Source organism: Podarcis muralis, chromosome Z, assembly GCF_964188315.1.
Source record: "Podarcis muralis chromosome Z, rPodMur119.hap1.1, whole genome shotgun sequence".
Classification (NCBI taxonomy): Eukaryota; Metazoa; Chordata; class Lepidosauria; order Squamata; family Lacertidae; genus Podarcis; species Podarcis muralis.
Window position 1 is genome coordinate 16,333,168 of NC_135673.1, and position 27,776 is coordinate 16,360,943.

At 42.7% G+C, this 27,776-nt stretch overlaps 1 protein-coding gene across 2 annotated transcripts; it reads left to right on the top strand.

Moving 5' to 3' along the window:
• Window positions 1-14,118: 14,118 nt before the first annotated feature.
• SET (SET nuclear proto-oncogene) lies at window positions 14,119-22,227 on the top strand. Of its 2 annotated transcripts, none has more exons than XM_077922745.1 (8): window positions 14,119-14,457; window positions 16,448-16,505; window positions 17,816-17,958; window positions 18,693-18,796; window positions 18,928-19,041; window positions 20,522-20,692; window positions 20,797-20,887; window positions 21,337-22,227. In XM_077922745.1, exons 1-8 carry the CDS (start codon window positions 14,385-14,387, stop codon window positions 21,342-21,344), a joined length of 762 nt encoding a protein of 253 aa, XP_077778871.1. In that variant the 5' UTR covers window positions 14,119-14,384; the 3' UTR covers window positions 21,345-22,227. The 2 variants fall into 2 exon arrangements, with proteins under 2 accessions (XP_077778871.1, XP_028570665.1); XM_028714832.2 differs by having other exon boundaries at window positions 14,120-14,457; window positions 20,797-20,943.
• Window positions 22,228-27,776: the final 5,549 nt, after the last annotated feature.

Genomic DNA, 27,776 nt, shown 5'->3' on the forward strand with positions numbered 1-27,776 from the left:
CTTCACTCAGAAACTGGAGATTCAGAAGTTTGTGTCTTTTTTTTTTACAGGTTGCTGCCCCTGCTCACATTGCGTCCCAAACCCACCACCCCCATTTCCAGTCCCCCACCCCCCTCCCTTTACAACTCACCCAAACCCCCCATATCTACACAGGTCCTCTCATGTCCCTCTGTCCCTGCTTTATTCAGTTATCTGCTGTTGTTGAAAACCTGCCTCCTCTTTTGTTCCTCTCCTGCACCTTGACTTCATGCAAATCCAGAATTGTGATGTGGCACTGCAAATCCTCCAATTAAATGCAATGACAGCTTTACATTCTTACGTATATAGAAAGAAATTCCACCTTTCCTTGAATGAGCTCAAGGTGGTGTACATGAAATGATGATGATGATGTGTATGTGGTTCTCTCCCCTCCAATTTATTTGCACAACAACCCAAGCATTAAAAAAATAATAATATCTTCCTCCTTCCAGACCATCAGCTCTGCCACCCAGGAGTTGCATTCTATCAAGCTGCTCACATGAACTGTCCTATGTAAGTGCCAAAATCTTTGGATTGCATCCAACTAAGTTTTATTCTGAGCAGACTAATAGAAAATAATGGTCCCGAGTTAATTTTTTAATTCATATTGCCGCCCTTCCTCCTGAATAAATTCTATGTAACAATGAAGAAATAAAACACTAAATCATCTTGAACTGTCCAATGCAGATCCACACTGGGAAAGATCTCAAAAGGCTTGAGGAAAGATTGCAGTAGGCCCCCAAAATATCTATAATACCTGGTGAAGGATTTTCCCATGAGTGTTGGGTGGATTCTTGCTACAGTCTGAACAGTTTATGTATTCAATAAACATTTGCCATATGTTATAAAAGGAATAGGGATTTTGCTTGCCCCTTTTCTTCTCTGGCCATACTCTGGTATACCAAGAATCAGTGTTCAGCCCAACACCAGTTTTCCAGCATCTGGCTATCTCCGTACAGGCAACTGTCAATAGAAAGGCTATGAGGTCATAATTAGGGTAATCTTCACCTAAGTAGTGCTAGTGCAAGAGATATTTCAACGGTTTTGTCATATATCAAGCTTATTTCTTTGAAGACAGCACTCTTAAAAAGTTTCAACAGTCACTTGGACTACAAAAGCCATCCATTTTTTATTTGGTATGTGGGTTTAACAAGCATTTTAACAGCTGGTTTAAATGGTACCATGACCATTTAAGGTTTGGTATGTCAGCTATGAATAGTTCTTTTTGTAGAGAAATACCATTTTCATAAAAGTCTCTTAGTCTCTAAAGTCCACCTGTTCCAACCATTCCAGTCTAAGCATTCGCCTTCTTTTTAGAAGGATTGATGGAAGCAAAGGGGAGATACTGTAAGAGGCTATTTTTTAAATATTTTCCAAACATTCAGTGTAGTGAGGAGGAAGGGGTTTATAATGGTATGGTTTTTAGTGAGTGAAGAGGTAGAAAAGATATTCTCAATATATTGGATATGAAATTTCTATATCTACCCATGGTTTACCCTTTCGTCCATAGATGAATGACATCAAATACTTTGTAATGCTTTGGAGGTGTGGGATTCCGAACCCTCCACTTCCATACATAATTCTGGAGCCTAGTTGCGCTTTCCCCCTTCCTGTATGAAGTTTATTGAGCACTGCCAAACTTTAATTGAGTGTTTATTGAGTGCTGCCAAATTGCTTAAGTGTTATCATTCTTGGCAGCACATGAGAAAAAAATTTTTTGGGAAGGATAGCCATATTTACAGAAGCTATAAATTCTGACCATGATAAATGTAGGTCATTCCAAGATCTAAGATCCCATCATACCTGTAAAAAATAATGGTGTAAAGTTTGTTTTCTTTGAGCTGATGAGATTTTTGCACTCCCAAATATTTTATTACCTTGTGGCAGATTTTACAGCTCATCTGTTTTTGAATGATTGACTGTTCAGATGGAATAATAGCCATATAGATTAAATTCCGATTTGGATTTGTTGATTTTTAATCTGGCCATTTTACCAGAATTGCTTAGTTCTTTCATTAATACAAGTATTGCAGCTTTAATATAAAAAAAAGGCAGCAATGCTAGAGAAGAAAGAAGGGGAAGAAATGGACTCATTTCCTCTTTCTACAACTTCTTGGTCATTCCAGCAAAGGCTATTGCTCTACGCGGTGTAGCTGTGGCTTCAGCTGTATTCTGGCAAAATGCTGTAAAAATCACGGTGGGCTCTCAGTTTTGCGACAAGTTCCCTGAAACAAACCACGGAAGTCAACAATGAAACTAAAGGCAATGCATTTTGTTCTCCCTCAACAGCACATGCAGATACTGTTGTCTTGACCATTGGATCTGTTATTGGTCTCATCTGCTCGGTCCGCCTGAGCCTGTCTTTGCATGCAGGGGAAGTCTCTAACTCACTGAGGATTAGAGACCCATCAGTTGCTCTCACCTGGCTTAGCCAGCCAACCAAAGTGGTTTCCAGATGTGGTTGCTGTCGCATGCTGACAGCTTCTAGGAGCCACAGGTGAGAGCAGAGTGCAGGGTGAGGACCAAAATTGACAAACTACTCCAGTAGGAGCATGACGTGTCCCCACCAGAGGTATTACTGTATTGGCCCGAATATAAACCTCAGGTTGTTTTTTTCAAATTCCAGCCGTGAAAAGTTAAGTGGAGTTTATATTCAGAACCAAGCGCTATGTGCCCGCCTCCCGACACTACCGCCCTGAATGGGGGATGTGGGGGCTGCCAGCTCCGCCTTGGGGAGGCCGTGCTGGGAGGCGGTAGTACGGGAGGTGGGTGTGCAGTGTGCTCAGAACCAGCGTCGGCCACCCCCCCCCCCCCGGTCAAGGCAGTAGTACCAGGAGGCTGGTAAAAATTAGCCTTCAATTTTAAAGGTGCAGCTTATTTGTGGGTGCATCTTATATTTGGGCCAATACAGTACCTCTCCTATAACACCCCCCCCATATATCACGATTGCATATTTCGTGATATCACACAGTCGTGATATACAATCACGAAAGCATGATACCATGATTTCGTGCCACAATGCCACAGAATCACGATTTCACGAATCACGACCACACAATAATGATATCTTAATCTCACGCTATGATATGAAATGTGAAAAGAATGCAAAGAATGAAAAAAATGAAAAGAATGCAAGCCGAGGGAACTGGACAGAGGACCAGAGGAGGCTGCCTTGTAGCAAGTCAGACCTCAGATTCATCTCATTCAGTCCTGCCAGCCCTGACTGCAATATGCCCCTCTTGCCCCCCTCGCCAGCCAAGCGGCTGCTCTAGCCCTGCCAAACTGCCTTTCCCTCCTCGGGAAGCCACAAAGGTCTTCCTCCTTGAGGACCCCTGATGTCCAGAGCCAACCAGACACCCCCAAAGCACTGCCGCCCAAGCTGGGGCAAGGAGCCAGACAATTATGGAATTGCCCACTGTCAGAAACTCACCTACCCTGGGACTTCTTGGGAGGAGGAGGTGAGGCAGTGCGGAGGGCCAGATTTAAGTTTGATGTGGCCCTAAGCTACTGAAGGTAATGGGGCCCTTTATATGTCCAGCTGTTCTTTGTCAACAACAAATTGTTGCTGGGTTTTTTGTGTGTTGAATATATGCTCTATGGTAATTGATGGACCTCATAGGTATCTCAAGTCATTTGCACATCACAAAAGATGTATTTTATTAAAGTCATTGTTGAACTGAAATACAATTAAGAAGAAGTATATTCATAGTGAAATAATTATTCAGCTCTAAATTGAAATGATTTTTCATTCATAAACTTAATACTGCAAACACATTGGCATTGGGCAAGAACAAAAGTTCCTTTAGGAATACAATTTACAAAGACTAATCATCTAGTCTCTAGAAACTTGCTATAACATGAAATAATGATAGGTGTAAATACGTGATGCAAACGACTCATAATGAATAGCTTTATTCATATGAAATTAAGTGTTATAACCTGTACAATGCAACTGTAATTCATACAATGCATTTTTTAAATATACTATCAATATCACCATTGTAGTCTACACTGTTCATTGGGACAGCAGACCTTTGTACCCTGTTACACTTAGTGAGTATAAAAGACGGTATTTCTAGTAATAGGTCACATTCATAAATAATACAAATACTATACATGCCTGTACATCAAAAAATTATTTAACAGGTCTAATTATATGAATGCATCTACCCAATACCCATTCAATTGTATAATTTTATCATGATTCATTGTTAAATTGCTGTTTTAGGGGTTGTTCTTAAAAGTCTGGAATGGATTAATCTGTTTTGCATTCCTTTCTGTGGGAAAGCACGCCTTGGTTTTGGAACGCTTTGGTTTTGGAATAGACTTCTGGAAGGGATTAAGTTTGAGAACCAAGGAACCACTATATATAGAAATGAGCAAACCAGTGATATTTTAGGGAGCAGGCTAGCAGGCAGGGCCCATTCCTTATATCACAGGAGCCTATACAACACAAAACACTGTTGCTTTATGTAGGTTTTTGTTATGTACTAAAGTTCTCACCCTGGGCCAGCAGGGGAATACTGTAGATAGTTTTCACTCAGGTCCACATATGCAAATAAGGGATTGAAAGTGACATTCAGTGATTGGATAGTTACAGAAAATGGTTACTGTTGCGTTCTAGTGGAGCTCTATATAAGCAGGCTGGCTGAACCCTTCAGTTCAGTTCAGTTTTGTTCTGGCCTGTGAATAAACAAGAGATGTTTGAAGAATTGCTGTGTCGTCTGATATGTTCACCCACAACTTAACAGTTTTATTTTATTTGTTTTTTATCTTATATTTTGGAAATGTACATCCAGGGGTTTTTTCCTTTAAATTTTTTGGGGGCCCAAGACAGTGGGACTTAAGCTATAGCTCAGGGGTCAGCAACCTAAGGCCCATGGGCCGGAAGCAGCCCGCAGAGGTTGTTTGACCAACCCATGAGCTGCCCTAATCGAGTTGCCTGCTCACATGCTGCGCTAAACTGCCACAGTGCATCGTGGGGACTCACTTCCGCAGTGCTGAAAATTGCATCTGCGCAGACACAGACGCTGAAAATTGCAGGCTCGGGCGCAATCCAGCCCACGGAGGGATATCCACTGGACTGATCCAGCCCAGGCAAGATAAACCTTGCTGACCCCTGCTATAGCTTGTTTACCTTATACGTAAATCCGGCACTGGAATGGTTCAACAAGATGGGCGATAGATGCCATCCATGTTGCACCTACTCCCCTTGCAGTGGAGAAAGCTTTAGAATCTATGCCACTCATCCTGACTTGAGCATATGAGTTTTTGTATAATCTCATGATAGAAGCCATGAAATACTGTCCCATGCTCATTTTTTACATCAACACTTAAAGGAACTGCCAATTGACTCGTTTTGGCAGTTTTACATGCATCAAGCAATATGACTACTAGTGGTAAATTTTTGCTTTTGCTGTCACGGATGACATTTAGTAGCCTGGGGATTGGATCAGTTGTGATGTAGGAAGAAATAAATGTGTTAAGCCTTGCAGTAAAGATTGCTATAAATATTTTAGCATCTTGATCTAAAAAGCCTATTGGCCTATATAAGTGGTTCGCAACTGGTTCGCAGCGGGTCTGCGTAACCCACCAAGGGGGTCTGTGGAACCATTCACATAACAAAAACTACTACAGAGATATCTAAATGTTCAAAAGTAGGGGGTCCATGGCTTGGCTTTTGAAAAACAGTAGGTTCATAGTACTTAGTGAATTGGGAACCACTAGTCTATATGGTTTACCGACTGAGGATGACAAGCTAGCAGTGACTTAATAATGTACAGTGGTACCTTGGGTTAAGAACTGAATTTGTTGTGGAGGTCAATTCTTAACCTGAAACTGTTCTTAACGTAAGGTACCTCCTAAGGCTAATGGGGTCTCCTGCTGCTGCCGCGAGATTTCTGTTCTCATCCTGAAGCAAAGTTCTTAACCTGAGGTACTATTTCTGGGTTAGTAGAGTCTGTAACCTGAAGAGTCTGTAATCCGAAGCGCCTGTAACACAAGGTACCACTGTACAGCTGTTTTTTCTCCAAGAATGAAATTTAAGCATACTTTTGGTGAGTAAGTGTGCCTATTGCAGTGTGTGGCTTGACCCTAAGACAACAGAAGGGACCTATTGCCCCCAGGATAACAGGTGAAGAGGATGTTACTTTCAGGCTACGGTGTATACCGAAAGCGGGAGTTTGTCCCTTTCAGCATTTTGGGTTTTTCCCTTTTAAGCATAACTGGTAGAGGACTGGTTGTCCCCCCCCCTCCCCCGCAGCATGTCATTGCTGAAATAGTGCATCCAGCTTGATATAATAAAAATTTGGGGTTAGTATTTACAGCCCAACTCCCCATCAAGTGACCCAGTATCTCCTAAGTTAATTATCGGACAGAAAAGAAAGAGTAGAGGCAGGAAGCAGTCAAAGCAAAGCAGATCTTTAAAGTCTATTGCAAAAGAGTTCCTCTCTCTCCCCGCCTTGCAAGGAGGTGAGGACCCAGATGTGTGTACAGTGGTACCTTGGTTCTCGAACATAATCCGTTCCAGAAGACTGTTCGAGTTCTGAAATATTCGAAAACTGAGGCACAAACGGCTGGCTGCAAATGTGAAAATTGAAAAACACGCAGCGGAAGCCATTTGACTTACAAGGCATGTTCAAAAACGTAAACATTTACTTCCAGGTTTTCGTCATTCGGGTTCCAAACCATTCATCAACAGAGACATCTGAGAACCTAGGTACCACTGTAACAACTTTTAAATTGCCCAGCCCCTTAGTTAAAGATCATCCAAAAGCATCAAACAGAAAGAGACACGTTGTCACTGGAGAATATTTCTGACCCCCTTCTCCCAGAAATTGGCATTTGTACAGGAACAAGGGACTCAGAGACAATTGGCCATGAGCGGCCACTGTAAGGGGAAATGCTGTTGCTAGAGAGGAGGGAGGAGGAGCTCAGTTGGAGCAACGTCATTATCAGGGCATACTGCATTCTTGTCTCTCACTATTATGAATGAATAAACTCATTAAAAAGGACTCTCTACCTTGTTTTCTCTACTTCTTGCTGCCAAGGGATGGGGGTAGGGGTGGGGAGGAGAATTCCCGAGCCTGACAGTGTGACCTGTCTCCTGTCTGTCAAGACACCTGATAGTGCTTGCTGATTGCCTTATTCTAGACAGTCTAGGCCATTATTTGTGTTGTGACGTGGGGTTTGTGATTTCAGCAGCGGCGTAGCGTGGGTTGTCAGCACCCGGGGCAAGGCAAGTAATTTGTGCCCCCTAACCCGTGGATTTGCACCCCCTAACCTGTGGATTTGCACCCCCTAACCCGTGGATTTGCCCTAACCCCAGATGTTGCGCCCGGTGCAGCTGGGCCCCCCTGCACCCCCCATGCTACGCCACTGGATTTCAGCTCTCTTGACATAATATGCTAGAGTCAGTTCTCTAGTAACACTTCTTTATTAAAGCAAACAAGACAGACCTGAGGAGGGAAGAGCTACATTTATAGGGACAGGGAACTAGCTAGAAAGGATACATTTTGGAGGGAACAATATCAGGCAATCACAGTCCTGCCTTTTGGAGGAAACCAATAAGACAGAGGATCCAAATACAGCAGCTTAAATGAACCAATAGTAGCTGTACCCTCTGGAACCAAAAGGCAGTTACTTTACCCTAATGCAAATACAGACAATAATAATAATACAGATATAAAATCCTTTGACTCAATACACAACAATTTGGAAATGGTAATACCTCAGTTCTTGAGTCTATTGTTACATACCTCCCCTATTCATAAGAGATGTTTTATGTATTTGGAGGAGTTTGCAAATGAAAAGAACTGTTGGGAAAGGTTTTTCCAATATACTTCCTTCTATGGCACAGAACATCTTTGGGGACATGAAGAGAGTCAAGATGAGCTTCAGAATTGCCCTGGGAACCCGAAAGTGATTTTATTTTCAGGGAATTTTTTTTTTTTTAAGGGTGAAGGATTGGTTTTCTGTGGAGCATGTATCCGCTCTATTTGGTCTGTTGGTCTCGGCTAGATTAAAAACAGCCATTGTAGAGCTTTCAATTCAGTCGCCCTCAATTTTCCCTGCTAAAGTCCAGCAAGACATTGCACCTATCCGTTTTCAGACGGCCGGCTATCAGCCATCATGCATGCAGGAAGAACAATGTGACTGGTTATTTAAAAAATATTTATTTTTTTATATTGTTTTCCTTATCACACCTGGGGAAACAGGGTGATTTCCTTGTGTACACCCTGAACATCTCTCTTCCTCCCTTATTTTCTTTCCTGTTAGTAGTTTCCAACTTGTTTTTCAAATTGGTGGCCATTTTGTGAACCTCTGCCACTTCACATTCTACCTCAGCTACTTGGCTCGCTATCACTAATATTAGTATTTCATTAATTACAGTGGTACCTCGGGTTTACAGACACTTCAGGTTACAGGCGCTTCAGGTTACAGACTCCACTAACCCAGAAACAGTACCTTGGGTTAAGAACTTTGCCTCAGGATGAGAATAGAAATTGTGTGGCGGCGGCGGCACAGCAGCAGCAGGAGGCCCCATTAGCTAAAGTGGTGCTTCAGGTTATGAACAGTTTCAGGTTAAGAACAGACCTCCAGAACGAATTAAGTTCTTAACCCGAGGTACCACTGTACTTTATGCTGAAATCCCTGTCTTTATCCTACTTTTAAGTAAATTTTAACCCTGTTTATCCAAAAGTTCCCGGTCACAGTTAGCATTGAGGGAGCTATTTTAGGCCCAACCTGAGGTAAATGATTGGCGAGCTTCCTCTGTAGTGATGAGGACATCATCACTGTTACAACACCTGTATTACTTACAAAAATGACCATGAAAGACAATTGTAAAACAATCTTAAAATGCTTGCCGTTAATATACAAAATAAATGTTTTTCACCTTCACTGTTGGGTTGCTAGTTTTTTCACTTAAGAGTAAACCTGCTTAAATTAATGGACCTACTTTAGTCATGCCCATTAAATTCCATTGGTCTACTCTGAGTAGGTCTAACATAGACTGCAGCCTTTTAATTAACCTTAAGTTTTTTATTTTTTTAGCTGTTTTAATTGATCATTTTTATATTTTTAATACACCACTTAAGAGGCTTTACTACAATTAATCAGTATTTACATTTTGTTAAATAAAACGAAATGGAAAAAAATAGCATTCAGTTGGCTGTGCACATTCTGCAATACTTTGCTCCTTGAGGTTCAAACAGCTATTCTTATGTGCCCGTTTGGGGTTAGTGAATATTTTTCTATTTATGCAGACTTTTGCTACACCAAGTAAGAAAGGGGTCTGTGTTGAGGATTGGTTTATCTGACACTCTTTCCTTTGTTTGCTTGGGGGGTTGGATTTATATAATATTTATTTTTTATTATTTGTTTACCATTTAATACCCTACCTTTCCTCCAAGGAGCTCATGGTAGCATGCACACTTCTCATTTCCTCATCCTCACCACAACCCTGTGAGACAGGTGAGGCAGAGATATAATCAATGATCCAGTGAACTTCATGGCTGAGTAGAAATTTGAACCCTGGTCTCCCAAGGCCCCAGTCCAACACTTGAAGCACTACACCACACATTTTGATGATATTTGAGAAAGTGATTTTAGATATCAGATTTAGATGTAACATACCATAAGCATATTTTATATGATGGCTCCTAAGATCAAAGGGCAGTTTTATGTCTATGTTTGGATACAACTGGGTGCCATTTTGAATCAAGACTAAATCTTCCAAAACTGCAATGATTTTAACAAAACTTTTGCATGATGATTCTTGAGATCAAATAGCAGGGTTTTCTTGGTCTATATTTAGATACAACTGGATGCCGTTTTGAATGAAGATAGTGGACTGAATCTGTCTAAACTGCATGGATTTTAACCACTGTATTCAAAACTGTACTGATTTTGTTGTTATTTATTTTACTATTAGCAATGCTGGATAAGAGGCTGCTGGTTGTTAAAGAAAAAGCAAATGGCAAAGGAAACATCCCATAAGTGTGGAACTACCACTAAGAAGGCCCTCCCAGGAGTGCCCATGCATTGAACTTCAGCAGAAGATGGAACTGCAAATAGGGCCTGTTTTGCAAATCTCAGTTCCCGGATTGGTATGGAAGGAGGCATTTTTTCATATATCTGAAGGATATGAAAGAGATCTTGCTACTCATCACTGCTCAAGAGTGAAATTTAGGGGTAAGAAGCAATATTTTTATTACATTGTTATTGTTATAAGAAAAAAATGCTCATTTTCCCTTATGGGGTACCCTAGAGCCCATATAAAGTCCTTAGGAGAAAATAACAGAGGCCAACCAGAGTATATTGAGAAGCAAAGTGGCTAGTAAGCCTGATATTTATTAAACAGTTGCAACAGGCTCCCCACTCACCACATGCAGGAAGGAGGAGAACCCTGAACAATGGTGTACAAGCCCTTACATAGACTTTTGAAATTGCCCATCCTGTAGCTTAAGACCACCCCCCCCCAAAACATCATACATACATCACAGGAGGCAGTCTACAGCAGAAATCCTATCTGCCAGGATACCTGTTAATGGGTTTACCTGGACAGCCTGGCCATTCTTTTGTGATGATAAATATTTAATTCCTGAGTCCTGGTCACAGGCTCACCCTATTCATACACAAATGTGCCCTTAAGCAGGATTTGTGAGCACAGAGACAATGGGGAGGCTTTTCCTATTTCCATCCAAACTGCAGAGGAATATTTGAAGTCACTGAAAGACTCAAAATGGCTTTAGGACTGTTTTCCTATACTGTTTCAGACATGTGGTTTATATACTTATGTATGTGTTTGCCTGGTACATTTATGAACATTTATAATTCTCATAAAAATTATAATAGTGTTTCTCAAGTCTAAATCATCTTGGCATGGTGATTCATTGATTTATTGTCACATGGATTTGGCTGCCATCAGTTTTGTGCACTTTAACTGCAAGTTTTACAATTACATGAGGAATCAAAGCATAAATTGTAAAGCCCATGACCACTTGCAAAGGATTTGCAACCCACTTGCAGGTTGTGACCCACAGGCTGGGAAATGCCAATTTGCAAAACATTTAGCGCAAGCTGTCCTCAGGATTTCCCTGCCTGTTTCTGCATGCTTGAAATCTCTGAATTTGTTTTATGTACTTTTAGATTTTTTTAAAAAGTATTACTGTATATTAGATTGGATAACATTAAGGGACTTTGATGTATTATATTTGGAGGGATATGATAATCGGTATGGGTGGCATGCCTATTTAATATATGAGAAGGTGAAGGGGCTTCTTGAATCATCTAATAAGGAAATCATTATATAAGATCTGAACAAAATATAAAGGAATACTAGAACCCAGGATCCCCCTGTGGACCTCACCTAAAGAAGTGCAGGCAGTTAAGAAAAAGAATATGGAAAGGGAATGGGCCACATACCAATTATTATTAGAAGGATGACAGGAGGAGCCTACACTGAAAAAATATGAAGAAATTAAGGGGCATTTAACAGATTGGCTGCAATATTTTCAAATACATCAAAGATTAATCATTGATAAGAAAGCAGGACTTGCAAAAGAAACATCAAAATTTGAAAAAGAATTGATACAAAGTAAAGGAAAATATGTGGGACGCGAGTGGCGCTGTGGGTAAAACCTCAGTGCCTAGGACTTGCTGATCGTAAGGTCGGCAGTTCGAATCCCCGCGGTGGGGTGAGCTCCTGCCGTTTGGTCCCAGCTCCTGCCCACCTAGCAGTTCAAAAGCACCCCTAAGTGCAAGTAGATAAATAGGTACCGCTTTATAGCGGGAAGGTAAACGGCGTTTCCGTGTGCGGCACTGGTGCTGGCTCGCCAGTTGCAGCTTCATCACGCTGGCCACGTGACCCGGAAGTGTCTTTGGACGGCGCCGGCTCACGGCCTCTTGAGCGAGATGAGCACGCAACCCTAGAGTCGGACACGACTGGCCCGTACAGGCAGGGGTACCTTTACCTTTACCTTTTTAAAGGAAAATATATATCGCGGGTATACGACCTCCTATTAGAATGGGAAGTAAAGGAAGAACAAGTGAAAACTGTAATGGTGAGATGGGCACAAGATCTGAGTTATAATATTTACATGGAACAATGGGGAAAATTATGACAGGAAGACACAAAATTCATGGCCTGTTATAACCTCAGGGAAAACACAATGAAGATGATGTACAGATGGCACCAAAATCCAGAAAAACTTGCTAAAATGTATAAGAATAGATCACCTATACTTTGGAGATGTAACAGAGAAATTGGGTTTTATTTGCATATGTGGTTTAAGTGTACAGACATTTGTGTATTTTGGAATAATATATATGAAGAACTTTAAAAACTATTTAAATTTACATTAAAAAAAGGCCAGAAATATTTTTATTAAGCATCCTGCCAAAAGAAATAGGGAAATCAAAAAGAACATTGTTCATGTACGGCATAACGGCAGCCAGAATTTTAGTAGCAAGAAATTGGAAAAATACAACAATACCCAATACGGCAGACTGGCAAAACCTAATGGTAGAATATCTGCAGCTAGCGAAGGTGACAGGAAGGATAAGAGGCCAACCAAAACAAAAAGTTGATAAGGAGTGGAGAATCTTTAAAGAATACTTTAAAAACTATGGTATAAAAGGAAACATCTTGGCAGAACTAGACTGATCCTTGTATTGTATAAATATAAGATAGTAGGGAGATAAAAAGACTATATAAGAAATATGCAACTGTGTGGTATAAGGTAATTGATAGATAAAGAACAGTGAGATTAATTGGAAGTCATTTTTAATTTCTTCATAAATTTTATAATTTCAGTATCGGGAGTATAAATGAGGTTTGTTATACTAATTTTGTTGTTTCTTATATTGTGGTTGTTTGTTTGATTTCTTCATTATTTCTTTGTTTGATTACAGTATGTTTATTTGTTCATTTGTCTGTTTCCCCATAAATGTATTTAGTTTAAATCAATAAATATATACTTTTTAAAAAAAGTATTACTGTATATTAGGTTTTAGGATTTTTTTTATTTTAATGACAGCTTGTTTAGACTGTACACCACTTTAGAGATTTCTTAAAACAAGTTGTATATTTATTGGTTTTAGGCAGTGTTTTCATTTTCAGGATGTATTATTTTGTTTCATAGTATGCCACTTAAGAGATTTTTGAAATGTTAAGCATTATATTTATTTAGTTCACTTTTGGAGCTATGGCAACCCTGTTAACATGCTTTTAAATAAATAAAAAGTTGAGCTTCTGGGAGAAAAGGCAGGATTTCAGTATAAGATGGGGAAGGCAAACAAAAAAGTAGTTGCAATATAGCCTATATTATTACACTGCTAGGAAAATTCCTTGGAGAGCGCATGGCTTTCTTCTGGGCGCCAGTCAGTGCTTAGAAAAATAAAATTTTTATGTGACATGTCTGTGCATGCGCAGGGACCACCGTTCTATTTTCGCTTCTCCAACATATCTCCATTCAAGGCCGCGCCCACTCCTATTTATACATATGCAAATATTAACTTATAGACGCACATCCATGGCGACCAAGCAGCATCCGAAGAGGAGGCGGGATTAAAGCCGGCACATCCGCCCCTGCGTTTAAGTTGTTGCCCATCTTTTAAAACCTGTGCCTGAGGGTATTTCTGCGCCTGCGCTTTGTCATCCCTCTCCTGCTATCCGTAGCCTGTCCGTGGGCAGTTATCCTCTGTACGTCCCATGCACAGAGAGCGTATGCGCTTGCGCAAGAGAATTCTCTCGCTACCTGATAGGGAGGAGGGAGCTACATCCTTACGTTCTTTTCTATGATGGAGGTGCGGAGAAGAGTAAAGGCGCCTGCCCAGTAAGCTCGGTTTTCTCGCACCCGTTGGGGGAAAAGCAACATTGGAGCTTCTGCGCATGTGCCTTTGGCTCACCCGCGTTCTCTAGGCGCAGGGACGCGTCTGCGCTTGCGCGGCCACTCACACACGCGCACAGGAGTAAGCGAGGGGGCGGGAGGAAGAAAAAGTCCCCAGTGCGCATGCGTATTTCGATTCTACTATCCCTCTGGTGGCGGCCGCGGGAAAGGAGAGATAAAAACCAATCTGCGCGCCTGCGCGCAACTCGCTTTCCCCTCGCCAGAACCAGGAGGAGGCGGCAGAAGAGGAGGAGGAGGCGGAGGCTCTCGCTGTGTGGAGATAGCGTGAGGGGAGCCCAGGCTCTGCCGCCACCCCGTCTTCTCCCACGCATAGGAAGACCCAGGAGGAGGAGGAGGAGCAGAGGCAGCTCCAGCTAAGCCCGGTCTGAGGCGAGGCTGCGCTGCTGCTCTGCTCTCTCAGTCCTTGCCTGCCTGTCTCTCCCCTCTCTTTCCCCGCCTCTTCTCGCTCCCAACATGTCGGCGCCGCCGGCCAAAGTCAGCAAGAAGGAGCTCAACTCCAACCACGACGGGGCCGACGAGATCTCAGGTGCGGGTGCCGGAGACAGGGGCGAAAGGGGGTCTTGTGTGGCGCGCGGGAATGGCGGGCGGGACCCGGAGGTGGGAGGAAAGAGATGCACACGCCGAGGCTCTTCTCCTTTGCCCCCTCCGCAGCCGCCATCTTCTCCAGCAGCAGCAGCGGCCGCCACCGGAGGCGGGAAGGGAAGCGCGCCTTCGAGCGCAGGGGGGCCTCGCTCGTGTGGGCCGGATGTGCAGGCCGCGGCGGCGGCTGAGTCCAAGCGAGGGAGGGAGGCCATGTTAAAGCGCCCCTTTTGTCTCCCGCGCGGCGCGCTCTCGCCCGCTCGCTCTCCTTGCGCCCTTGGCTGCTTTCTTCTTCCCGCCTCTCTGGCGGCGGCAACAGCAGCAGAAGGCCTCGCTCTTCGCTTTCGATCCCTTTTATATCGCTTCCTCGCACACAGAGAATATATCCTCCCCGGCCGCGCTCCAACCGTGCTTTCTTTCTTTCCCGCCCCCCGCTTTTGCTTGCCGCCATGATTGCCTTCCCTGCAACGCATGGCTTTTGCCTTGCAGCAGCTCGGAAGAAGGTTTTGTACTTTGGAAGCGGAGGAGGAGAGGGGCGCGTTTTGTGGGTGTCTTTTACTACAAAGCGGCGGCTTCCCTCCTGCAGTTTGAGGGGTCGCAACTTCCCACCACGTGCAGCTGTGCCATAGCTTCGGCGGCTCAGATCAAACCCGAAACTCGTGGCTTGATCTCCGCCCCCAAATCATTTATCCTGTATATGTATACACGCACCTACAGATGCCCAACGGCAGATTTCTTTAAAAAATGAATTCATGTTTTCATTGTATTTGAGAGAAACGGGGCACTCCCCACCCTTTAAACGATGCTGCTTGTAAAAAGGAAACACAATTGTCTGGCAGGGACCAACCCTCAAAAGAGTGCCCAGCGTCCGTTACTCGGCGCACGTGTTGCTTCTACCGCCGTCTGTAGCCGCCTTTTTTTAAAAAAAAGATTTTCTTGCTGGGATGAGTTTTAAGGTGATCCTGCTTTCATTGCCTGCAGCTGCAAGCCACGCTGCACATAGAGCATGTCGTGCAGAATTCATTGTGCCATGTTCCCAAAGAAAGGGGCCTGGAATAGCAGGCTTCCTTATGCCAAGGGGAGGAGGGGGTTCCCCTCATCCCAGGTTTTGGAAAGCCCATTTGTCTCCAAATAATGCAGGCTAGACTAAGAGGTCCGTGGAATCCCGCCTTCTGGGTTTTTAAATAGGCTGCTTCCCACTCTTTCACGCTGTCTGAAAACACACTAGACAATAAGCATTGTTTCTTTTAAAGGAAACAGTGTGGCATGTTCACTTGCTCAACAGGGGTTTTTTATTGCATTTAAGATGGTGATCCAGGAAATTAATGTGTTCTCAGGTGTGCTCTTTATTACATAGCTTTTTTCAATTAAATGAAACCGATAGGTTGATTAGTTCAACAACTTGTGGCTCTATATAAAGTGTCATGAACATTCTTAAAGTCTATTGGCTGTATGATGGGCCAGGTGAGAGATGTAGAAGCAAAATAACCATCTCATGGGTCCCACCAGGTGAGAATAGTTGCAAGATTAGAAGTTTAGATTGAAAACAATCTTGTGAATACATGAGAGCAGTTCTTTCCACCCACAGACCCTGTGGGGCTCAGATTTTGGATCATATTCTTTCAGCACAGTACTGTGTGAATTTATACTTAGGAATAGGTTTGTCTGATTTGTTTATTTTTAAAACTATCTTCTCAACTTCCTATTTAAGTGTGCATAGATTTGGAGCCTAAGAACGGAAATTGAATGTTTTCTTGTTAAAATGCATGTTCAGTGTATGTGGGAGAAAGCATGTGCAAATGAATACACAGTCAAAAGCAAAGCAGATCGAGAAACAATAAAGATCAAAATTCCATCCACAATATTGAGAACAAGCATTACATGTGTTTATTGTGTTGCTAATTAGAATCTGACTTGAGGCACATTTTTTTTTCCAGACAAAGAGCAGCAGGAAGCAATTGAACATATTGATGAAGTACAGAATGAAATAGACAGGTAACCCAGATGGTGTTATATGTTTATTCAGAATATATTAACAAGCATCACAATGCTTATGTTATATAATAATGTAGGTTTACCAAACAACATAGCTGATAAAAGCTTTTTGTGTGCTATTTAGTAATTTGCTTATAAAGAGTTATAAAATAAGGCAGCTGGAATGTACTTCGAAACTTGAACACATGAGCTGTGCTTATTTGGATTTCATTTATTAAATACAAAAGTTGAAAAGGAAACTGCTGGTAGCAGTTATATTTTGGACAGAGATTTTCATAAGTGATGTGAGTCAATGCTGCTTATTAAGATGCCAGCTATGGGTGTGGAAGGGGAAGGAAATCAAGCCCCCCACTCACCCCAGCAGCCAAAAATGCAACCTGCAAATTACACACATTATTGCTCCTCCTTTCTCTGGATTTTACAAAGACTATTCGTGGTATTTCTTAAGTGTGAAACAATGCACCTGGTTCATAGGGGTTGAAAAATGAATGAACGTTGATTTGTTTCATTTTTCATTCCTTGCATGCATACCTACTGCCAGCAATCACATGTGGGGCAAACTTGAGTTTTCTGAGCTAGTGGCCTTTCTGAACCTTGGGTCCCCAGGTGTTAATGAACTACAACTCATATCATCCTTGATCACAGGCCGTGATGGCTAGGGATGATGGGAGTTGTAGTCCAACCACATCTATGAACCAGAGTTAAAACAGAGGTCTATATATGGGAGATGCTGTGCAATATGGTAATAGGGTGTATTTGACTCAATTAATGCCACTTGAGAATGTTTACTGCTCTACAATTAGGACTGAAGTCATCATCATTCAGATATAGTAGTCCCTCTGGTTACAAACTTAAATTCGTTCTGGAGGTCTATTCTTAACATGAGGCACGCTTTTGCTAATGGGGTCTCCTGGTGCTGCGCCGCCGGCGCACGACTTTGCTCACATCCCGGGGCAAAGTTTGCAACTAGGGGCATCTACTTCTGGGTTAGTGGAGCTCGTTACCCAAAGCATTTGTAAGGAGGACGGTACGTAACACGAGGTTCTGTATTGGGCTCTGATCTGGAAGGATAGATAGTTTGTTGCTTATTTGGGCAAAAACGTCACCCTTATTTAACAGTGCATCAATGACCTGGTCCCATTAGATTCAGATTAAACTTTCAGGTTGTTAGAGATTGAAATAAACTAATCCTGCTACTTAGTGTTCTATTTCCCCCCCCCCCCCCAATCTGCTGTGAAATGTCATGCTGCTTTGATACTTACCCTACACTTTGGATCTCCCATTTTGTTTGGATCTTGTCTTTGCTATAGACTGAATGAACAGGCCAGTGAGGAAATTTTGAAAGTAGAACAGAAGTACAACAAACTCCGCCAACCATTCTTCCAGAAGAGGTCAGAATTGATCGCCAAAATCCCGAACTTTTGGGTAACAACATTTGTCAACCACCCACAAGGTACATTAAAGTCTATAAATTCTAAATATTTATTTTATAAATTAATTTGTACTAATTTTTCAAAGTGACTTGTGATACTGAATATCCTATACAACTTTTTTTTTTTTTTTGTTTTTGTTTTTTTTGTTCTGGACTGTGTTGTTAATGAACCTTTTTCTATTTTTATCAGGGTTTACTTAGATTTTATTAATTGTCTTTTCTATGTTTTTAGCTTGTACTGTTTATCTTTGTAAGCCACCTTGAGTCCTGGACTGGGAAAAAGGCAGATATAACTAAAGATAATAACAGTAACAACAAGATGACAGCCTATGAAAAACAATGCAGATGCACTCTTTCTCTAATGCAAAACCTGTTATTCAGATTCCTAAACATTGGCTTTCTTTTGTATTATTTGGCTATATTGAGCAGTGTTGAGGTGAAAGCACAGCTTCCATCAGTGGAATCTCTGAAGAAGTTCCTGGTGGGGAGGGGACTGTGGCAGGGAGAGGTTTGTTGTCAGATGCAGCCCACTTCACTTTAGCTTCAGGCCTCAGCATTCTATAAAAACAAGTCAGAAATAATTTATTAGAACTGCGTTTATATTAGTTGATTTCCGTAATGTGGATGAAGTTGAAGAACCTGTCAGCAATATATGTTTCAGAGCAGGTTAGGAAATAAAATTCTGTAGGGTGGTGATGCTTCTGCTGATGAATATGTAAAACACACATGTGATGGAAACTGTAATTCTCTGATAGTATCTGCACTGTTGGGAGAAGAAGATGAAGAAGCGCTGCATTATTTGACCAGGGTGGAAGTGACAGAGTTTGAAGACATCAAATCAGGTTACAGAATAGATTTTGTAAGTAAAGGTGTGCTGCACCTTCCTTACCACGTTTGTGGATGGCTGGGAGAACAGCCTAGTGCTCCTTGAGGCCGTGCTTTGAAATATCTGTGCCATGTATTGACGTTCTTATATTCTCTTGACTGCAGTATTTTGATGAGAATCCATATTTTGAAAACAAGATGCTCTCCAAAGAGTTTCATCTGAATGAGAGTGGGGACCCATCATCAAAATCAAGTGAAATCAAATGGAAATCTGGAAAGGTACGTAGCTGCAGATTTCTTTGAATCCCTGTTGGTTTTGTGGGATAGTTGATCCCAGACACTAGCAGCGTCTTCTCCAGACACTCTTTCCTCCTTGCATGGGTGAAACAAAGCACGGTTGTATCAGATGGATTTTATGTGATCTGGTGTTTCAGAGGATGGAATTTATGAGCTTCTGAGATTGCTGTGAGAACTTTTGGAAGCAAATAATACATGTGGACGCCAACCTATGGGTTATATCCAGTATTAGTTATACTTTTAGTAGACCCATTGAAATGAATGAACGCGATTCAATTAGGTGCATTCCATGGGTCTACTGTGAGTACAACTTGGTTGGGCACAACCCTTTTGTGTAGTGTGGTTAATTTGCAAAACAGCATGGTACTGCTGGGAGATGGTAAGGGACAAGCATATAAAGATATTAAAAAACTAATTGTTTTAGTTTATTCATTTATTCCATCCTTATGCTGCTCTTCCTCCAGGGAGCACAGTGACGTACATGGTTTCTCCCCTCTGTCTTCACAACAACCTTGTGAAGAAGGTTAGGATGTGAGAGTGACTGACCTAAGGTCACTCATTCAGTGTCATGACTGAGGATCTGAACCTGAATGTAATCAGGTTGGCTCCGAACAACTCCATAAAGATACTTGAGGAGGCTTAGAGGTCGGATTTTAGTAATTCAATTGTTATGTCTTCTACTTCTGTGGCCTAAAATTGTCTGAGGATTCATATTAGATGCAGATCTGTTGGAATCTTTCCTCTCTCCCCATCCCACCCAGCCAATGCTTTAATGGAGAGAACCAGAAATAACACTAAAGAAACTGGAATGGCCTAATTCACCTGCTTCTTTAGCATGGCAGCCTGGGATGTCTCCCTGAGCTACGATAATTCCACTTGCTTGCCTGAAGGGAAAGGGAGGTGTGTTTCTAGAAACTTAATTTTTGTGTTGCTGGGATGTGGCCTGCTGTGTCTAGGTTGTCCGCAAGGGGATGTGTCCCTGCTGAAAAAGTACAGTTGTAGCCGTGGGATATTCCTGATGAAAAGGTCTGTTTCATTCAACAATCTGGAATTCTCTGCCATGTGAGAGTGTTGCACCACAGCTACAGCATGTAAAGAACCCTTAAGGGTGCTGAGAGTTGGGAGATCCTTAACAAACTACAGTTCTCAGGGTTCTTTATGAGGAAGCCTTGACAGTTAAAGTGCTGTGGAAGTAGAATTACTTCAGAATGGACAGTTCATCTGTACCATCTGAGGGCCCTTAATCTTGTGCTCCTAAATTATGTTTTCTCTGAATTTGGTGGGGAATATCAAAAGCAGTTTGCTGCTGCTGCTGCTGCTCCATAATCTTGTTCGGTAAGTAGTCCAGTGCTTCACAGTTTCTGAATAAAGATGACAGATTAGCAAGCTGAGTATCTTTTCAGTGGAAAAACTCACTTTCAGAAGGAAGTTTTGATGTTTCTGTTGCTTTTTTTTTTGTAAGGATCTGACAAAGCGCTCAAGTCAGTCACAAAACAAGGCCAGCAGAAAGAGGCAGCATGAAGAACCGGAGAGCTTCTTCACCTGGTTCACTGACCATTCTGATGCTGGTGCCGATGAACTAGGCGAGGTCATTAAAGATGACATCTGGCCGAACCCATTACAGTACTACTTGGTAAGAGTCTTTAAATGAGTTTGCATCATGCTTCTAGGAGGGGGGGGGGGGAGTTGAGTAATTTAAGATAAACATGCTAACGTTTTAATTGTTCTTCAAATAAGGTTCCTGATATGGATGATGAAGAAGGTGAGGGAGAGGAAGATGACGATGATGAGGAGGAGGAAGAAGGCTTGGAGGACATTGATGAGGAAGGTGACGAAGATGAGGGCGAAGAAGATGAAGATGATGACGAGGGAGAAGAAGGAGAGGTTGGAATGACACTTGCCATTTAGCAATGGCTTGTAAATAGGCTTAGGAAGAGCAAAACCAGTCATCTTTGCCATGGCATCTTCTCTGCATGCCGTAGTCTTGAGTGACTTGGGTTAAGTAGCTGTAATTTGAAGGATCTCTTCTTCATGCGGAAGATCAGTGTTTTGAACAGTACAGGAGCAGAAGCTTGTTCAGTGTGTTTATTAGGACAGGCCCCTTAGCAAGCATTGTCAGGATAGCAGTTTTGCCTTGTGATGTAGAAGTAGAGCAGTAAAGAGTGTGGTAGAGCCTCTCCTGAAAAGTAAAAGTGGGGAGGGAATGGATGGTATGAAATTTGGATTCTTATGGTGATTACTTAACAGTGTGTTTAAATGTTGCATTTCTTTCAACAGGAGGATGAAGGAGAAGATGACTGAACACTGACAGATTCCAACCACCCTCTTTCCTCCCCGTTTCCCCCATCTCCAGTCCCTGGGAGCAAGTTGCTGTCTATTCCCCACCCCCCACCCCAAATCCTTTTCGTGCTCAGTCGCCTTGTTCTCCTGAGGTCTTTTTTTCCTCTCCTCTTCACCATGGTTCACAAATAATTTTGCAGAAAATATCAAGCAGCATTTGGTGGAAATAAAATCTTTACTCATTTTGTTACCCTCCCCACTTCCTCTTTCTAAACAAAACAAAACAAAAACTTTTAATAAAATCAACACACTGTGTTCTGTGGGGAAGAAAGAACCTTCTCCTCCCTTCACTCTGCTGGAAGCTGAAGAGTGCTAGGCCCCTGTGTAGTAGTGCATAGAATCTAGCTTTTTCCTCCTTTCTCTGTATATTGGGCTCAGAGATTACACTGTGTCTCTATGTGAATATGGACAGCATTTACCAACATGTATCTGTCTACTCTTGTTTTTTAATTAAAAAAAAAGCTTAAAAAGGAGGGGGTTATAGACAATGTAAGCAAGGGTGGGTTTCAGATGTTGGGGTGGGTTAAAGGGGCATTTGAACAAAATAATACGTCTCCTTTGGCATGTTTAATCCCAATAAACATCCTTGCAGTTTAAAATATGACACAGGAGATTTTTTTTATTATTACAGTTGAGCCCTGCCACTTGATGGAGAATCAGCAGAACCTGTAGGACTTTATTTGGATTTCACATTCTCTATTGTAATTTTGTTCTTTGTTTTGTTTTTTCAAAAGAATTTTGTTTTACTGGAAAAAGAAAGTTGCTCAGTTCTGAATGTTCAAAAGTGTACAAGTTGCTTTGTTACAATAAAACTTAATGTGTACACAAGGGGGCTAATAGTCTTCACTGGAAAAATGAAATAAAAACATGTTCGACCCCACCCCTTTAGTTTGCTTTCTCAGTATGGAAGTTAGTACCATTAGGACTAATCAATATTATGTTGATGGGAAGAAAACTCTTAAAAGTAAGTTATATGATTAGCAACATAGCAGTTTTCCTTTTCGTGAAACAAGCCCCTCGTGCACACTTAATTCTTGAAAGCATGAGTAAAGGTAAAGCTAAAGGTACCCCTGCCCGTACGGGCCAGTCTTGACAGACTCTAGGGTTGTGCGCCCATCTCACTTAAGAGGCCGGGGGCCAGCGCTGTCCGGAGACACTTCTGGGTCACGTGGCCAGCGTGACAAAGCCACATCTGGCAAGCCAGCGCAGCACACGGAAACGCCGTTTACCTTCCCGCCAGTAAGCGGTCCCTATTTATCTACTTGCACCCGGAGGTGCTTTCGAACTGCTAGGTTGGCAGGCGCTGGGGGGGGGGGGAGTTCTTTCCACTCTTCTTCCAGAAGAATTGCCAGAGGCTTGGTAGCTTTTTCCACTGAGTTCACTCCAATTTGCACACAGGATCCTTTCTCTGCCATTTCAGTATGTTTCTTGATGTGTCAATGGTTTCATTCTACTCCAGCAACATAATTTGATTGTTCGTTTCACTCCTCCAGGCACCTGTGTGGAGGTCGTCTCCCATCATCATCTGCCTCCCACATTCTTAACAGTTTATAATCTTTCTTAATCACAAATAATTAAGACAGGCTATCTGTTTTATTTTTCAGCCTGTTAGTGCCTTCTTATGCCAGCCATCAGTTCGCATTCTGGGTGAAAATTAATTGGCAGACAGATCACCCCAGTCGTAATTCATCCCGATCTCAAAAGTAATTAAAAGAAGGGAGGTTTAGCATTATAAAAAGCTACACAGCTGGAATGTGCAGAATCTGCTAATGCTTCTTGCTTGCCTGGATAGAGAGTAGAGGAGCATGTGTAGAAAATAGCCTAGGGCAAAAGGTAACATTTTCACTAGGGGAAGGGCTGCACAAGCAAGAGGAGCACAGAGCTGGCTGCTGCTTGTGCTCCGTTGTAGATGATAGCAACACTGAACTGCTCAGTGTTGTGTTAAAGTTAATTTTTTAATTTTTATTTTTGCACAGAAAAACCATGCACAACATAGAGAAATATTTTATGAATATAGGGTTCTGCGTATATAGCAAGCCTGTCTGTCTACCTTAGTATTGCCTGTTTGGACTGTCGGGGCTTTCCAGTCAGCTGAGATAACTAATGGGAGACTGAAGAAGTGTGAATGCCTTTGCTACTTGATACAATGCTGCTTCCTGGCCAGTTCTTGTGGTTTTACAAAAAAATGGGATGCTCTAAAACTGCTTTGATGTGACATCGCAGAAGCATGGGACCACATAGAATGGTAGGGTTGGAAGGGACCCTGAGAGGCATCTAGTCCACCCTGCTGCAAATCGGGAATCTCAACTAAAGCAACCATGGCAGGTGGCCATCCAGCCCTCTGTTTAAAAACCTCCAAGGAAGGAAGGAGTGGGAGTCTACCTTGTTAATTTCTCACTGTGCAGCTGCTTGCAGTCACAGGGCTGTGTTTACATTCCACAGACCGTCCAGGCTATTGGAAGTCTCACGGGAGTCTGTTCCATAGTCAAACAGCTCTTGCCATCAGAAAGTACTTCTTGGTGTTTAGTCAGAATTGTCCTTGTAACTTGAAGCCATTGGTTTGGGTCTCTCCCTCCAGGGCAGGAGAAAACAAGCTTGCTCCATCTGACAGCCTTTTAAATACTGGAAGATTGCTATATCAGACTCTTTCAGGCTAAACATATCCAACTCAACTATTCCTCATAAGGCTGTTTCCAGGCCCTTGATAATCTTGGTCATTTTCCTCTGCACACATTCTAGCTTGACAATATCCTTAAATTGTGTTGTCCTGAACTGGACACATTACTCCAGCTAGGGTCTGACCAAAGAAGATTAGAGCAGGACTATTCCCTTGATCAAGAAACTATACTTATGTTGATGCAGCCTAGAATAGCATTAAAAAAAAAATGTTGCTGTATCACACTGTTGACTTGTGGTCTACTATATCCTTTTCACATGTACTGGGAATCCAGGTGTCCCCCATCTTATATCTGTGTAGCTAGTTCTTGGTGTCTAAGTGTAGAGCCTTACATTTGTCCCTGCTGAAATTCATTTTGTTAGTTTTGACCCAGGTCTCCAATCTGGTACGGTCATCTTGACTCACTTCTGTCCTCAGTGACATTGGTTACCATCCCAGTTTTATGTCATTGCATATTGGATGAATATCCCCTCAATTCCTTTATCCAAGTCGTTAGTTAAGATGCTGAACTACAATGGGCCCAGGACAGAACCATGTGGTACCCCATTTGTGACTTTCCCCCCAGGATGTTGAACCATTAGGGTTTGGTCAATCAATCAGCTACAAGTCCACCCAACCATTACCTCACCCAGACCACATTTTGCCAGCTTTTTCACAATAATATGGGGAACGTGCCAAAAGCCTTACTGAAATCAAGACACACTACATCCACAGCATTCCTGTTACTAAGCTTGTGGCTATAAAAAAAAAATTTGTCTGGCATTACTTCTTGTTGAGAAACCCATCCTGGGTCTTTGTAATAAAAGCATAAGTTTCTAAGTGCTCACAGACTGACTGTTTTAGGATGTCCCTGGTATTGATGTCAAGCTGACTGGTCAGTAGTTATCTGGGTCTTCTACTTTTCTCTTTTTGAAGATGGAAGCAACATTTCCCCACCTCCAGTCTTCAGGGACCTCACCTGCTCTTCAATAATTTTCAAATATAAACAGAAGCTCTGACATCACATCTGCAAGCTCCTTTAGTACTCTTGGATGCAGCTCATCAGGCTCTGGAGATTTGAATTCATTTAAATTAGCTAGGTGTTCCCTGACCACCTCGTTTCTTATACTGGGCTGCAGCTTCCTCCTGGCATCCTTTATTCTGTTGTCAGCAGGTTGGGCACTGCTTTCCTTTTGGGTGACAATAGGGGCAAAGTAGGTGTTGAGTAGTTCTGCCTTCTCTCTGTCATTTCTCCCTCTTTTCCATGCAAGAGACCTACTACTTGCTTCTTCTTCCTCTTGCTTCAAACATAGCTGAAGAAACCTTTTTATTATTTTTCACCTCCCTTGCAAGCTGATGCTTGAACCTGGGATCTTTGGCATGCAGAACAGGTGCTTTACCGCTGAGCTACCATCCTTCACCCTAATGGACTTCAGATCTGGAGAAATCACTGAGCAATTGTCTTTCAGGTTTTGCATCTTGGTTCCCCAGTGCCCCCAAGCCTACAGAATAGAAGTTTGCACAACCCACCAAGGAACATGATAGCCTAATAAACTTCAAACAAGTAACAGTTAATTGCACATTTATTCAGAATCCACTTAAAACTTTTTGTATATTATACCCCATGTGTAGAGTCGTCTCTTGTGTTGTTGGAAAAGAGTGTTTGTTATGACCAGCTTGTTCTCTTGGCAGAAGTCTATTAGCCTTTGCTTTGCTTTGTTTTGAACTCCAAGGCCAAACTTGCCCATTGTTCCTTTTATCTCTTGACTCCCTACTTTAGCATTCCAGAAGGTGTTGTAAGTCTTAATAGAATTGGTCAATTTCAGTTTCTTCAGCACCAGTAGTTGGTGCATAAACCTGGATTACTGTGATGTAAAAAGGTCTGCCTTGGATTCATATCGAGATCATTCTATCATTTTTGAGATTGCATCCCAGTATAGCTGTCACCACTCTTTTGTTGACTATGAGGGCCACTCCATTTCTTTTAAGGGATTCTTGCCCACAGTAGTAGATATGATGGTCATCCGAACTGAATTTGCCCATTCCCATCCATTTTAGTTCACTGATGCCCAATATATCAATATTTATTCTTGCCATCTCATTTTTTATCACATCCAACTTACCAAGGTTCATGGTTCTTACATTCCAGGTTCCTATGCAATATTTTTCTTTACAGCATTGGACTTTCCTTTCGCTTCCAGGCATATCCGCAACTGAGCAACCTTTCGGCTTTGGCCCAGCCGCTTCATCAGCTCTGAATCTACTTGTACTTGTCCTCCACTCTTCCTCAGTAGCATGTTGAACACCTTCCAACCTCAGGGGCTCATCTTCCAGCGTCATAACTTTTCTATGCCTGTTGTCTTTGTCCATGTTCTTGACAGGGATAATAATAATAATAATAATAATAATAATAATAATAATAATAATAATAATTTTTATTTATATCCCGCCCTCCGCGAAGATTGCCGAAGGAGAGAGTCAGGCTGTGCCCTGGCCAAAGGCCTGGTGGAACAACTCTGTCTTGCAGGCCCTGCGGAAAGATGTCAAGTCCCACAGGGCCCTAGTCTCTTTTGACAGAGTGTTCCACCAGATCGGAGCCACAACCGAAAAAGCCCTGGCTCTAGTTGAGGCCAGCCTAACCTCTCTGTGGCCTGGGACCTTCAAGATGTTTTTATTTGAAGACCGTAAGTTTCTCTGTGGGACATACCAGGAGAGGCGGTCCCGTAGGTACGATGGTCCTAGGCCGTATATGGCTTTAAAGGTTAAAACCAGCACCTTAAACCTGATCCTGTACTCCACCGGGAGCCAGTGCAGCTGGTATAGTACCGGGTGAATGTGATCTCGCAGCGAAGACCCCATAAGGAGTCTCGCTGCAGCATTCTGCACCCGCTGGAGTTTCTGGGTCAGTCTCAAGGGCAGCCCCACGTAGAGCGAGTTACAATAATCCAGTCTGGAGGTGACCGTTGCGTGGATCACAGTGGCTAGGTCAGGGCGAGAGAGGTAAGGAGCCAACTGCTTAGCTTGGCAGAGATGGAAAAATGCTGCCTTTGTTATAGCTGCAATCTGCGCCTCCATGGAAAGGGAGGTGTTGAAGATTACACCCAAACTCTTAACGGACGGTGCTGGCACTAATTGCGCCCCCACAAGAGATGGGAGTTGTCCCCCCAATCCCATATCGTCCCGTCCCAGCCACAGGACCTCTGTCTTTGAAGGATTTAACTTCAACCGGCTCCCATGTAACCATCCAGCCACAGCTTCCAAACATCTGGTCAGTGTGTCTGGGGCCGAGTCAGGATGGCCATCCATCAACAGATAGAGTTGGGTGTCATCAGCATACTGATGGCAACCCAGCCCCAAACTCCGGACAAGCTGGGCGAGGGGGCACATAAAGATGTTGAAAAGCATCGGGGAGAGTATCACACCCTGAGGTACTCCACACACCAAGGAGTGGTGCGATGACAATTCCCCCCCAAGCGCCACCCTCTGTCCCTGACCAGAGAGAAACAAGCGCAGCCATTGAAGGACTGTGGCCTGGATCCCCACGTCGGCAAGGCGGTGGTCCAGGAGTTCGTGATCGACCATGTCGAAAGCTGCTGACAGATCTAGAAGAATCAGCAGCCCCGACCCGCCTCGATCCAGCTGTCTACGAAGATCATCTGTTAGGGCAACCAGAGCCGTCTCGGTCCCATGACCAGCGCGGAAGCCGCACTGGAATGGATCC